The following is a 12,912-nucleotide window of genomic DNA, read 5'->3' as shown; positions in this document are numbered from 1 at the left end:
ATGTTGTTCCAGCTGGTGAAACTGGAAGACTGAGGGCCCCAAGACAAGGCACACAGTCCTAGGTATCCTCTGCTTCCCTCTGTGTTTTGTTCTTCATGTGTTTTCATTACAGTAGGTGTCTGTCTGACTGAAAAGTCAAGCTTGGAAAGTGTTGTGCAGAACTATAATGCTAGGAAATACTACCTACTAAGTTAGAAAAAAAATGTCTCCTGAGTGTAGATTCAATATTGCCAATGAGGCTTATTTGTATCCATAAGATAACTTCTGTCTTAGCCCTCCTAGGTAATGTTTATAACAAACCTATTTTTGTGTTATGGAGGGTTTTTTTAGGGGCATTTTGGACAGTGATGTTTCACAAATTCCATCACTGCCCAAAAATTAAGATTTCCTAATACAGAACAGCAGCACAAACAGTATCTACAAACCTGATGCCCACTTGAGAAAAAGGTCAAAAATGCCATGGAACAAGTTTTTGGTGATGATGTTCCCTGTCCCGACTAGCAGTGGTGCTTACCAGTACTATTTCCAAAACTGGGCTGCTGTGTTGGAATGACATTCTGTTATCCTGGAAAAGAAATCCACAGGATACTGTCCCTAATACTAAGCAGATTAACTGTGTGTAAATGTTGCAATTGAAATTAAATGGCATGGTGACTGCTGCATCACACAGCTAATGTAGGAAATCCTCTTGGCTTAATTGTACGCCTCCACGCTGTTTCTTGGTAGGCACTTAAGTCATTATTTAGAATGGATAAACAAAATTGGATTTTTGGTTGGGGAACAGCTAACCTTTTTCAAGTTTTGGCTAGCCTGCTGTGTTGATGCTTTGAATATTTCAGAAAGAAGGCATGGGCAGTTTTCCTTAAGCCTTTGTTTAAATGGGGAGCTGAAGACAAGCTCTCTCTTTCTTGTGATAGCAGAGATGGTATTTACAGTACAGGGCACTTATGTCCTTTTCTGTGAGCTTGGTGTGATGAATCGTCCTGTTGTGAGCTCTGACAAGTGTTAAAACTTTGAGTCTGGAAGTTTTGGTCTTTCAGACTGGGTTTGATAAATAAACAGATCTCAAAATTCCAGCAAGACACCAAGCAAAACTTGCAGCAGTGCTTTTATGTACTCTGTGCTCTTTTTCATCTGCTATTTCTTATAAAACCTGCTAACACATGGTCACTGTGGAAAGCAGTACTTGTGTACCTATATGTGGTATCTGAACTTCAACCAGGCTATCAGCTTCTCTTTTTCCACTTGCTTTTAAATTCCTCTAACTATGGAGAAATGGCAAACTTTTAACAAGATATTTTCCACTTGCTAAATTGGCTGCAGATTCAATCTATGCAATCTGTAAGTGTCCCTATGTAATTGGAGGTTATTTTTTAACCTCCATGCATGGCACTGTAGAGAGTGTATCAGAATAAGCCAAGCTTTTTTATGGGCAGGATTTTAGCTTGTGACAAAACTACTGTAACTGAAAAACTGTGGAGTAGGATTTCAGCCTGAAGCAACTGCCAACTAATGTAATTCAGGTTGTGGTTGACAGCTTGCTGCTCCCTAAAAGAGATGGTGTAACTCTTCCTTGCACCTCTCTTGTTCTCTTTCCCCATCATTTCTATTTCACCTCTCTTGTTCCACCATCTTTCCTGGGTTAGTGCTAGTGCTCACTTTCAGAGCTTGCTTCTGTTTATTACCTTAACAGAAAACCTGTCACAAACCTGGACAACTCTCCTCTCTTTCCTCCCAGGGCTGCTTTCTGCCAGGTTAGTGGGGTCCTATGGCTGACCCCTCAAACAGGTCTGTTCAGAGTCGAGCTGGTGCAGGGTAGAACTGGGAGCACACAGGCAGGAGGGTGATGAGGGAGTCACCCTGCCTTGCAGTAGTACTCCACTGTTCAGCAAACTCCTTGGACCTTCTGACACCACAGTGTAGCCTTCTCACACAAAGGCTGGTGTATCTCATGTTTGCAGTGGAGTAGGAGTGTTTGTAGACATGTTTATTGTGGCCCAAATGAAGTGACTTTGCTTGTTAAACCACAAACTAATTTGTACATCTCATTTGGTAGTTCGTGCTAGTTAGAGCAGGAAACATGAGAAGCCTTGAACTTAGTTATGCTGCTAAAGAAATAAACCTCTCTGTGTGCTCTTGCTTATGTTTAAGAACAGTCTATTTGCTTAGCTCCAAAGTTTGCATATGGATATCTGTGAACTTACACTTCTGAATGTGACTGTTACTATTGAAGTTGTGTTGTCTCATCCCCTAAATGGTTTTAATGCTGCTGCACACTGGGATTTGCTATCTTCCTATAAAGCTGGGGGAACCCTGGGTGTGTGTCTGGCCTAAGGCAGCTGAGGTCCAGTGGCATAGCCTGAGCTGTTGAGGGAGGTAGATTTAGCCTATGCTGATTGTCCTTTAGGACAAGCAATTACTCAACTCAGTTACACAAATCCAGGAGGTGATAAAAGTTTAAGCCACTGCAAGTGTTTGCAAAGTGAGTTTGTTTCACCACTGATTTAGATTAAACCACACAAATGTGCTGGTGCCACTTCATACAAATTCCTTATACATGATGAGGCGTAGCTAAGTCTGGTGCTGTTTTACTACCAGAAAATCTGGCACTTCGTTAGCACTGTGGGAAGTCACCCTGTACTTAGCTGCTCATCCGTTTTTGCCCCTCTCTTTAGTATAGCCTGGCTGGCCTCCCTGGGGCTTTGCTGGCAGAAGGAGACTGCTAAAGGCTGAGATGATTTAGCTGCATATGTAAGGAAAGATGCTGTAAAAAGCTTCTCCCTTTTACCCCTGTGTTGTCTGGCACTTGAGTTATTTTAGTTAGAGTGAGGAAGTGCTTGTGGGTGGAGGGTGATCTTGCATAGAGCTAGAACCAAACTTACAGAGGACTTGGGTACTAAGAAATAGACAATGTACTAGTGGTTTATTTTGGGACTACTTGACCTGGTTTCAGGCAAGATTTATTCTAGTTTTAGGCTTTTGGATTTGAGCTTTTTGAGATTTTGATCTGATTGGGAGTAGAAGAGTGAAATGAAATTGGGAAAGGATTGCTTGAGGAGAAATACACTTTCATTTATTTGGCTGAGCAGCCTGCAGAAAGCCTGCAGTGTGGTCTTTAGAACAAAATTAGCTCTTATCTCTCAAACTCTTGGGGATTCCTTTGATTTCTTTGAATTAGGGTGATGCCTGATGGACAAACTGTTGAACCATGAACGAAGTTGTGACTGTGCATTGTCCTGTGCATGGTCAGTTTGTTCATTGTGCTGGGTACTGCATTCTCTTAACCTGTGGTGAGCAAGAAGTAGCTTGTTGGAAGGAGGAGCTTCCCCTATGATTACAGGAGAAGAGAATGTATCCTGACATTGGCCACAAAGTTGTGAGGATATTATAAGCATTATGTAAGCTTATGCCATGGCAGCTTTTTTATTAGTTTAGTTAAACATTTTATGCTAACTTAACCAAAAGAAAATGTTTAATGCCACTTCTGCCTGCCAGCTGGGTAAGGAGAATGACTTACGGCATGTTTGAACTTTATTTACCACCAACAGCAATGCTTTTTTTTTTTTTTTTTTTTTAACTTTGATAGAGAATGCAAATTCGTGGTAGCAGAGCTCAGTGGATTGGTTCCAGTGGTTTAAGTCAGCATATTCTTGTTATAGAAAATGGAGAGCCAGTGGATAGATTTTAAATCCTGCAGATGCTTAATGACAGGTTTCAGCAAACTTACAAACTCCTCAACTATGTGAGCGATACCAGCGCCAGGCACCCTGGGCAGTATGTTTCATATAAATATTTAGAAGTTGCCAGTGGAAGCTGAACTTTGAAAATCATGAAGTCATTCTAGAAAGGGTTTGGATTTGTTAAGTGCTATATGAACAGCCACCTATTTGTTGAAGCTAATGTTAGTATGCCTCAGTGAGGTAAATACTGAATGGATGTGGACTCATATGAAAGAGGAAAGCTTTTGCATGCAGACAGGGGAATGTACTCTTGTTGGCTTAGTGTGGCATTCTGTTCATTCCATATTTCATCATTTTATGTAACTCTCAAATGAAACCTTTTGGATTTTTCTCTTTCAGAATCGTAATGAAATAAAAAATGGAGCGATCCTTCGGTTAACAACGTCTCCAGTGAGTTACTGTTCTGTTCTTTTCTCCCTTCAAAATGAAGATTTAATTAGTAAATCATGGTCAACAGATGTATGTATTTTTAAGATTTAGCCATGTAGTATCCCACAAGCCTCCTGCAACAGAGGGTGGTGGTATGCTCACCAGATGACTGTATGTCTTTTTCTTTTGAGTTATTTGGGAGTAGCAGTGGTATCACTCCGAGTGGCATTCAGTGATAGGGCTGGCAGAACTGAGTGGGTCTTGTCTCTCACTTCCCTCCCACTGGGAACAGCTTTCAAGCCTTCATGTCGGAAGTACCTGTGCTTCCCTGCTGACATTGCAGCCCCACAAGTTCTCCATTTCTGCCCCACAGTCAAGACAAAGGGCTGGAAGTTGAGTCACTTCAGAGTTGAAGAGCTCTTCTGGGCAGCTTAGATCAGAGTTTTCATACTTTCTGTGTTTCTGTTGAGTGAGCAGCAGTTGTAATCTTGAGATTTTACTGGTTATTTTTTTTTTCAACACCACCTCCTTGTCAGCTCCTCAAAAAGCATGGCAGAGATGCTGCCTGCCTTGCAATGGGCTATTTTCCTGCTGAGTTGACCAGTACTGTTGCCACATGATGAAAGCCACTATTAGTCCCAGAAGATAGATGTTTAAAGGCAGCAGCAAACCCATTTGCTTGCTGACAAATGTAGTGTGCCATTAAAATGGTTTACCTCTTCATACTGGTGTTCTAGCTTGTGCAGATTTGAAGCATTCTTTTGGCCAAAATCTGCCACCCTGTACTGCAGCTTATTTATATAGGCAAGAGGGAGCTATGGTGGTTTAACTTTTGGCTCCAATTGAACTTGTTAAGAGTGGGGTGAGTTGCTGCCACAAAATGTGAAAACTTCTATCTAGAAGCCACGCAGAGATCACAGATATGTTCTTGGATGGATCACTTCTCAGCTAGTCAGGCCTGTGCTCAAAAAAGAAACAGAGGAGTATATGTTGTTACTAACTTCTGAGGTTCTCTTGGCATCAGATGCATTTCTAATCCTCTCCAGCCTTCTCAGCCTGATGGTGATAACTGAATTTTTATGAAGGTTTGTGTGAAAGTGGAAACTGAAAAAGCCTATATGAAAACATATAAATGCCTCAATTTTTTTCAGTAAGTGGCTGCAATATTAATCTACAGGAGGCTAATGTCTTAACAGGAAGGGCTTCTAAGCAACAGCCAGCTGGGAAAAAGAAAGATTTTCCATTATCCTTCATAAATTTTTTTCAGTGATTGTTGTACAGTCACAAGAATAAACAGCAGTTTCAGACCACGGCTTCATCAGGGTCTATGTGACTCCAGAATCTCTTGTCATATGTCACCAAAACAGCCTTGTATGTGGGAAAACCACTTGCTGGTGGAATAAACCCCATTTGATAAAACTTCCTAAGAAACAGCCCAAGCACCAGCTCCTCCTAACCTCTGGGACTTCTTAAAAGCAAGTATCCACTACACTTGGAAAAGGACTGTGTTCTGCCCAGACTTGGGATTTCATCAAATCAAAGTAGCTTCTCTGGTTCATCAAGAACCAGTGTGGTCCAAACACACTGCATCATTCTTTTGTGTAACAATGGTATGGAGTGATAGCATAAGATGACTCATGCAATCCTTCCCTTTCTCAAAATCCACAACCAGTTGTACCATGTGAAACTGAAGGGAGGCTGTGCTCTGACTGATCTGTGGAATCATAGAATCATAGAATCGACTGGGTTGGAAGGGACCTCAGAGATCATCAAGTCCAACCCTTGATCCACTACTGCTGCAGTTACCAGACCATGGCACTGAGTGCCACATCCAGTCTCTTTTTAAATATCCCCAGGGACGGAGAATCCACTACTTCCCTGGGCAGCCCATTCCAATGTCTGATCACCCTCTCTGTAAAGAAATTCTTTGTAATATCCAACCTAAACCTACCGTGGCACAATTTAAGACCATGCCCTCTTGTCTTGCTGAGAGTTGCCTGGGAAAAGAGAACAACCCCCCCCTGGCTACCCCCTCCTTTCAGGGAGTTGTAGAGAGTGATGAGGTCTCCCCTGACCCTCCTCTTCTCCAGGCTGAACACCCCCAGCTCCCTCAGCCTCTCCTCATAGGGTCTGTGCTCGAGTCCCTTCACCAGCCTGGTTGCCCTCCTTTGGACCTGCTCCAGGACCTCGATATCCTTCCTAAACTGAGGGGCCCAGAACTGGACACAGTACTCGAGGTGTGGTCTCACCAGGGCTGAGTACAGAGGCAGGAAGTGCCTTCCTGTCTGTCTTCGTGAGCACTTGAGCAATTAGAAACACAATCTACAAACACAAAAGACAAATTTTGGGTTTATAAAACCTTCTGCTAATATGGATGGGTGAGAAGGTGGGGTTTTGCACAAGAGCAACTTCTGTTTGTTCTGTTTCTTCAGTCATTTTCTTCAGGGTTAGTCAGGCAAGAGAGAGGATGGTCCTTGGGATGCTGAGGACCTGAGTATACGTACCATTTTGCACCAACCTGCAGCTATGAATGACTCAGCCACCCCATTACAAGATAGGAGGCCAGTCTACTTTTTAGTCTTCAGTATTGATATCTAACCCTGGAAAGGTGCTTATTTTAAATTTTTCCTGATATCCTGATATTTAATTATTTTTTTTTAACTTTTTCTCAGAATCAGGGAGGTTGCTTGGAAAAAAGTTTTGAAGTATTGGATTGTTTTTTGTCAGATTAGAGAGTATTTGTATTCTTAAAATAGACATAAAGTGAAGTCCTGTGTGTTCCCACCCTACAAACAGTATCTTTGGTTTTAAGGTACTGTCAAAGTAGTCATCACAGAAGTACCTAAAATAGATAGATTAAAGGCCTCCAAGCTGTGGTTTTCAGACTGGTGACCCACACAATGCTTGTAGTTAACCAGCCATCTGTTTCCATTTTTCCTCTAATAGCCTCTATGAGAGCAACAGTGATTGGAGGGATAATGTGAAGAACAGACTGCATGATATTCTTCTGCAAAATGGGAAAGATGCTTCCTTAGCCGCTAGAGCTGGTGGGAAATGTTTTTCTCATCCTGTGAAAATACTAGGATTCTAAATTTTTTTCCCCTTTTTCCGTATCCTTCATCAGTACAAAGCTGAAACTATCTCCCCATTCCCCCAGGGAAAGAAAATCATACCAAAAATACTTTTTGGAAAGGTGGATGAATTAGAAAAAAAAAAAAAAAGACTGAGGGAAACTAAAGAGGAACCACATGCAGATTATAATCTTGAGATTTTACTGGTTATATTTTTTTTTCAACACCACCTCATTGCCAGCTCCTCAAAAAGCATGGCAGAGATGCTGCCTGCCTTGCAATGGGCTATTTTCCTGCTGAGTTGAGCAGTACTGTTGCCACATGATAAAAGCCACTATTAGTCCCAGAAGATAGATGTTTAAGGCATACATCCTTCCCCCAGCGAAAGAAAATCATACCAAAAATACTTTTTGGAAAGGTGGAGGAATTAAAAAAAAAAAAAAAAAAAAAAAAAAAAGACTGAGGGAAACTAAAGAGGAACCACATGCAGATTATGTGGTGTCTGTGATGTACCCATGTAGTTCCAGAGAGGCCTGAACTGCCTACTTTCTGGCTATTGCTGGCAGAAGAAATCCATCCTGAACTTCACAAGTCTTTTGAAGAAATTTCTTTTCCTTTAAAGAGTTGAAAGGAATCATTCTAACCAGTTCTGAATGCTACATCAATTTAAATACTTGTCTAGTTCTTAATTTTCATGCAATTTATTACCATGACAGCCAGTAGTCTGGCTGTACCCATTCAGAGTTTCATGCTGCGAGTCATTGAAAATCAGGTGAGAAGGATGAGGTATGATCTTTGAGTTCTATTGTTATTATTCCATTGTTATTGTTATTAGCCCAAATTGTGTGCTGCTCACATACCTAGAGCAGGTACTCTTGAAAATTAAAAGGAGGGAGGGGGGGGAAAAAAGGTAGTTTTATCTAGAGTAGTAAAACAGCATTTCTGGGTTGGCATTTTAAAATTAGGATTTGAAATTAACTCCCCAGATCTAGATGTTAAATAATATAAATAATATAAATGATTTCTGTTCTGTAATCTCAGATTTAGTTTATTTTATGTGTTTATGGGCATCTTTTTCTGAAAATCATTGTTAATATTGCAAGGACAAAACTGCAGTTATGACGTGCTGCTAAATCCATTATAAATCCTTGCCTTCAGAGATTTACAGTGTGTCTATTTTAAACTTCTTTGCCTTAAAACTTTGAAAATGCCAGTCTTTAGGTCTGGTGGGAATTTGAACTGCCTCTTTGATTCTGTAGGCCTGTTTGCTAAGTTTGTGTGATTCTCTGAAAGGCTTTTTTTTTTCTAAATAGTGCTATTTTTTTTCCTCTATAAACTACTCACCACACAGACACTCTGTTTCCTAGGTAACTGGAGTACAGATTGAATTTCTCCCATATTATCTTTGTTCCTATATCATTTTTCTTATTTATTTTTAACCTCTCCTGTCATCTTTCTCAAGAATTCTTTGTGCTATTGAAAGTTTTTGCAGTTTTCTGTGACCTGTTTTCTTCCCCCTTTTCTTCAACGAGTTCAGTTGCACTTCTGAGTGGACTTATCAAAAGTTTCTTATGCAACATTTCTTCGTATTTGAACATATGTAAGAGTTGAAATGCCAGATCACTATTGTCTGTTTTGTGATACCCATATTCCAGTGGATGGTGGGTAGGTATAGAAATAAATGAGCTGTAATTTCTTCTGAGCGTGAGACTCTTCCAAAAGGACCCTCACGTCCTCCAATGCAGCAGGCAGAGTCCAACCTTTTAGTGTGTGCCACAGCAGGATTCTTTCAGTTGGCTCCTGAAAATCCTGATTCCAGGGACTAATCGTTCTGAAAGGATGCTAAAATACTGGGAAAATTGAACTCAAGGAACTGGCCTGTTTTGTTGATGTAATGGTTTTCAAATAGAACTGATCACTTGAGCATGTGCTGTTTATTTGAAAGTAGCTTCTTGAACACTTAGAAAAAACTTTACTTGCTCAGGAACTTTATACCATAAACACTGAGCCAATGGGTAGCCTTTTTGAATGCAGTATTTATGGTGCCTGATCATTTTCTTTTGCCACATGTTTTGCTTTGATCCCCTGGTTGGAGAATGAGTTCTCAAACATGTAAGTTGTGTGTAGGCATCTGTATTAGCATTCCTAGCTTGAACTATTTATATATATAGGGGTGTTTGTTAATTGTCATCATATTGTTTTCCCTGAATGCTTTTACAGCTTGTTTGTTTATATGGGATCTACACAGATAAGGAATTGTAGAGGTTTTTTAACTTATTTCTACTTAAGCATCTGAGTCCTTTATCTCTTAGTAAAAGTTTGGATGTTTGGTCTATAACCTTTGATCTACAATTGCTTTAACACATGCTGAACTGTTTTGATGTTCTTCAAGTTCAGTAAATGCCTAAATATTTGCAGATCGAGCTTATTATTGTGATTATGTTTATCATATAATGGTGAATTAGTTATTATTGCACTATACCACTATACCAGGAGCACTGACTGTGGAAGTCAATGAGCCACTTTTATATTTGTCTGCTCATAGTACAAGAAGAGGGTTTGGGTTGATTTTTGTGTTTTCATAGAAAAAGGTTTCATCACATGTTTTCAGATTTCCAAAGGTGTATTCTGAATAGTGTGCAAAGAGGATTATTGCAGATGCTGTAAGATGAAAAAAAAACCCAAAGAACTTCTCAAGCATTCATAAGTCAATATTGATTGCATAAATTTATTTTAGGCATATTTACATAATACATACAGCTATGCATCCATAATTTTTTTGTTGAATAATTAGTACATGACTCCAGACATGAACTTTTCCCTGCTCTCTGTTTCTTCCTTCTTAACTGTGTATAGTGGTACCATAGGATTGCTCTGTGTTTTACATTTGTACAGGGCTTTAGATGTAGAACTTCTGCTTGAGTATTATTGTTAACAATTACCGACTGTATTAATTAAAATTGAATCTCCTTGCATACCTGGAAGGAGATACTCATCAGCCTTGTGGGGTCTGTTGAATCTGGTTTGTGTAAAGATGACTTTGGAACACATCCATTCCTCCATCACTTTCCCAGTGTGTACACAGTTGTAGGTGAAGTGGAACTGACAAGCCAGGAAGCAGCAGCAGTTTAAACCACCATGGTGTTTCAGTACTGAATGATCTAAATCACTGACCACAGAAATGCACCTTTTTTGTTAGTACAAAACTATATTTGATAGTTGCTGCATGCCCTTCTTCCAGCAGACAGTTGAATAAGTGGGTAACATCTACAAGAAAGATAAAAATACTCATATTTTATTTGTTTTCTGTAAAAGATAAAGGTGAAAGCTGATCACATAATGGCAAAGCAACAATCCTAATCAATTGCCCAAATATCTTCTATATCATGATAAAATCTGATAGTGGTTGCTTTTGGAACCTGTGTCCACCCACCTTCCCTGGCTTGCTGTATTTTATATTCTGTATAGAAACCCTGCATACATGTGGGTAATAAGTTGCTTTTAAAGTTTGCACAAAGTGTTTGGTGGCTAAGAAATTATAATTTGATCAGTAAAATCCCTCGCTAGGATGATCTTGGGATTCCTAACCTCCAAATGGCTATTTGAGTCTCTAAGCAAGTCACATCTTGGATTTAGGTCATTAGTTTTCTTTTTAAGCTGACAATCTCATTAAGCTGTTCCTTTTAAGAACTGCTGCTCCCTAAGGGCAACCTTTCTGACTGTCCTTAGAGCAAGTCATTTAAGACTAGACATGTGGTTTATGCCTCTCAACAACATTTCAAAATGCTGAGGCTTCCACAGCACATACTTAACAAGGTTCCTGTCATCCTTCCTTTTTAAACAGGAGAGCAGTTAATGCTATCTTCCATTTACTTGAACAGCCATGTTTCTGTTAATTCCCTCATAATAGTACTTTGGGCAGATTTTACATATTTATTTATTCTTAATCTGAATGATTCTTCAGTAAGAGCAGAGACATGAGAGGTAGCTTTACTACTGCTTTAATGAGCAGTGCTCTCTGTCCATCCTCTGATGGTTTGTAAATCATTAAAATAGCTCCCTAGTAAGCACTCAGAGTGTATTTCATCTAGGTTTCATTTTTAATGCAGTTGTAAGCGAGCTGTGCATTCCTTAAGCATGTATGAGTGCTATGGCAACAAGAACTAGGAGGTTTGTGACAACTTCATGGTATTCACTAAAGCAATATTTTCACCCATCAGACACTTGTGATGACAACAGCCAACATTACTTTTGGCCACATTTCCAGTGAGACGTGCACCAGCACTGCTGCTGAGCCAAATATTTGTTTACCCCTGTAATGAGGAGGGCTGCTCTGCCATCTTATGTTCTTTTCTCATAATAGAAGGAGCAAGGTTGATTGGATGCAGTGTCTTGCAGAACTTTTTTGCTGCAAGAAAAGCAAAGCTGTGTAGAAATTTTGCTGCTGGGGTATTAACATTGGCATAGTTAGATAAAGCCTGTGATGATGGTAAGCTGTCTTTTATGTGCTTAAAACAGACCTGAATCACTTTTGTGTTGGAGGCACTGCTCTATAGATTTTTGTGCTCTGTAGAGAGGAACAAGCTGCCTCTGATCTTAGATTATACTTTTAGTTTTAGTGAATTTCAAAGCTCTCAGTGACTGCAGAGGAAGGAGGATTATCTTATCTCTGTGGATAGGTTAGTCCCACTTGTCCTGCTGTTCTGCAGTGTAGGGGAGCTGGTAATGCACATCCCTATACTGATGTTCTCAGTTTTAGTGTGAGGTGTAGGGTTAGCTCCTTCCATGCTTGTTATTGATTCATGTGTAATGGTAGTCCAGTTGGGATGGCAGCAGAATTTCACCAGCCCTGGGTGTTAAACACTGGGAGCAGGAATTCTTCCTCAAGAGGAAGGGTGAACGCAGTCATTAATAAGCTGTTGTTAATGTGAATAAAGATGGGGCAGTGTTTAAACAGCATTTGTAGGTGTGAAGTGGAGGGGTTTGGAAGTGGATGTTCTCCTGAGTCTACTTGAATGTCCTTTCTTGCTTGCTGCTGTTCTACAAAGAAAATTTGGGGAGGTAGGAGCTGGCTGCTGAGCATCTTGTTCATATACTAATGGTGGTTGCTCTAAATTTTTAGAATCATAGAATCTTTAATGTTGGGAAAGACCTCGAAGACCATCAAGTCCAACTGCCATCCAAAACCCACTGTGCCCACTAAACCATGTCCTGAAGTGCCACTTTTTCTGAATATCTCCAGTGATGGCATTCCACTACTTCCCTGTTCTGATGCTTGACAACTCTTTCCATAAAAAACATTTTTCCTAATATGCAAATAATTCTAATATCTAAACTTCACCTTGTGCAACATGAGGCCATTTGCTCTTGTCCTATCAATGGTTCATTGGGAGAAAAGAGCAACACCCACCTCACTACATCCTCCTTGAAGATAGTTGGAGAGGGTGATAAGGTCTCTACTTGGCCTTCTCTTCTTCAGACTAAACAATCCTAATTTCCTTAGACTCTCCTTGGCCTTTGTGCTTCAAACCCTTCACTAGCTTTGTTGCCCTTCTTTAGACACACTCCAGCGATTCAACGTCCTTCTTGCAGCGAGGGGCCCAAAACTGAACACAGTACTCAAGGTGCATCCTTACCAGGATGACCACCTCTATAGTCCTGCTGTCCACACCATTTCTGATGCAGGCCAGGATGTTCTTGGCCTTCTTGGCCACATAGGCACAGGTAGCTGA

At 40.3% G+C, this 12,912-nt stretch overlaps 1 protein-coding gene across 5 annotated transcripts in view; it reads left to right on the top strand.

The window, feature by feature from the left end:
- Window positions 1–12,912, top strand: part of ELMO1 (engulfment and cell motility 1) — a 311,982-nt gene that overhangs the window by 73,468 nt on the left and 225,602 nt on the right. For 4 of the 5 annotated variants that reach the window (XM_030445753.1, XM_030445755.1, XM_030445752.1 and 1 more), the window contains one exon: window positions 4,080–4,130. The exons of the other annotated variant lie outside the window; for it this stretch is intronic. In XM_030445753.1, the coding sequence (XP_030301613.1) occupies window positions 4,080–4,130 (51 nt within the window). The remainder of the gene's footprint in view (window positions 1–4,079; window positions 4,131–12,912) is intronic. 5 annotated transcript variants of the gene reach the window in all.

The sequence above is a fragment of the Calypte anna genome, chromosome 2 (assembly GCF_003957555.1).
Source record: "Calypte anna isolate BGI_N300 chromosome 2, bCalAnn1_v1.p, whole genome shotgun sequence".
Lineage (NCBI taxonomy): Eukaryota > Metazoa > Chordata > Aves > Apodiformes > Trochilidae > Calypte > Calypte anna.
The sequence above is the reverse complement of the archived record's forward strand: the minus strand, read 5'-3'. Positions and strand labels throughout refer to the sequence as shown.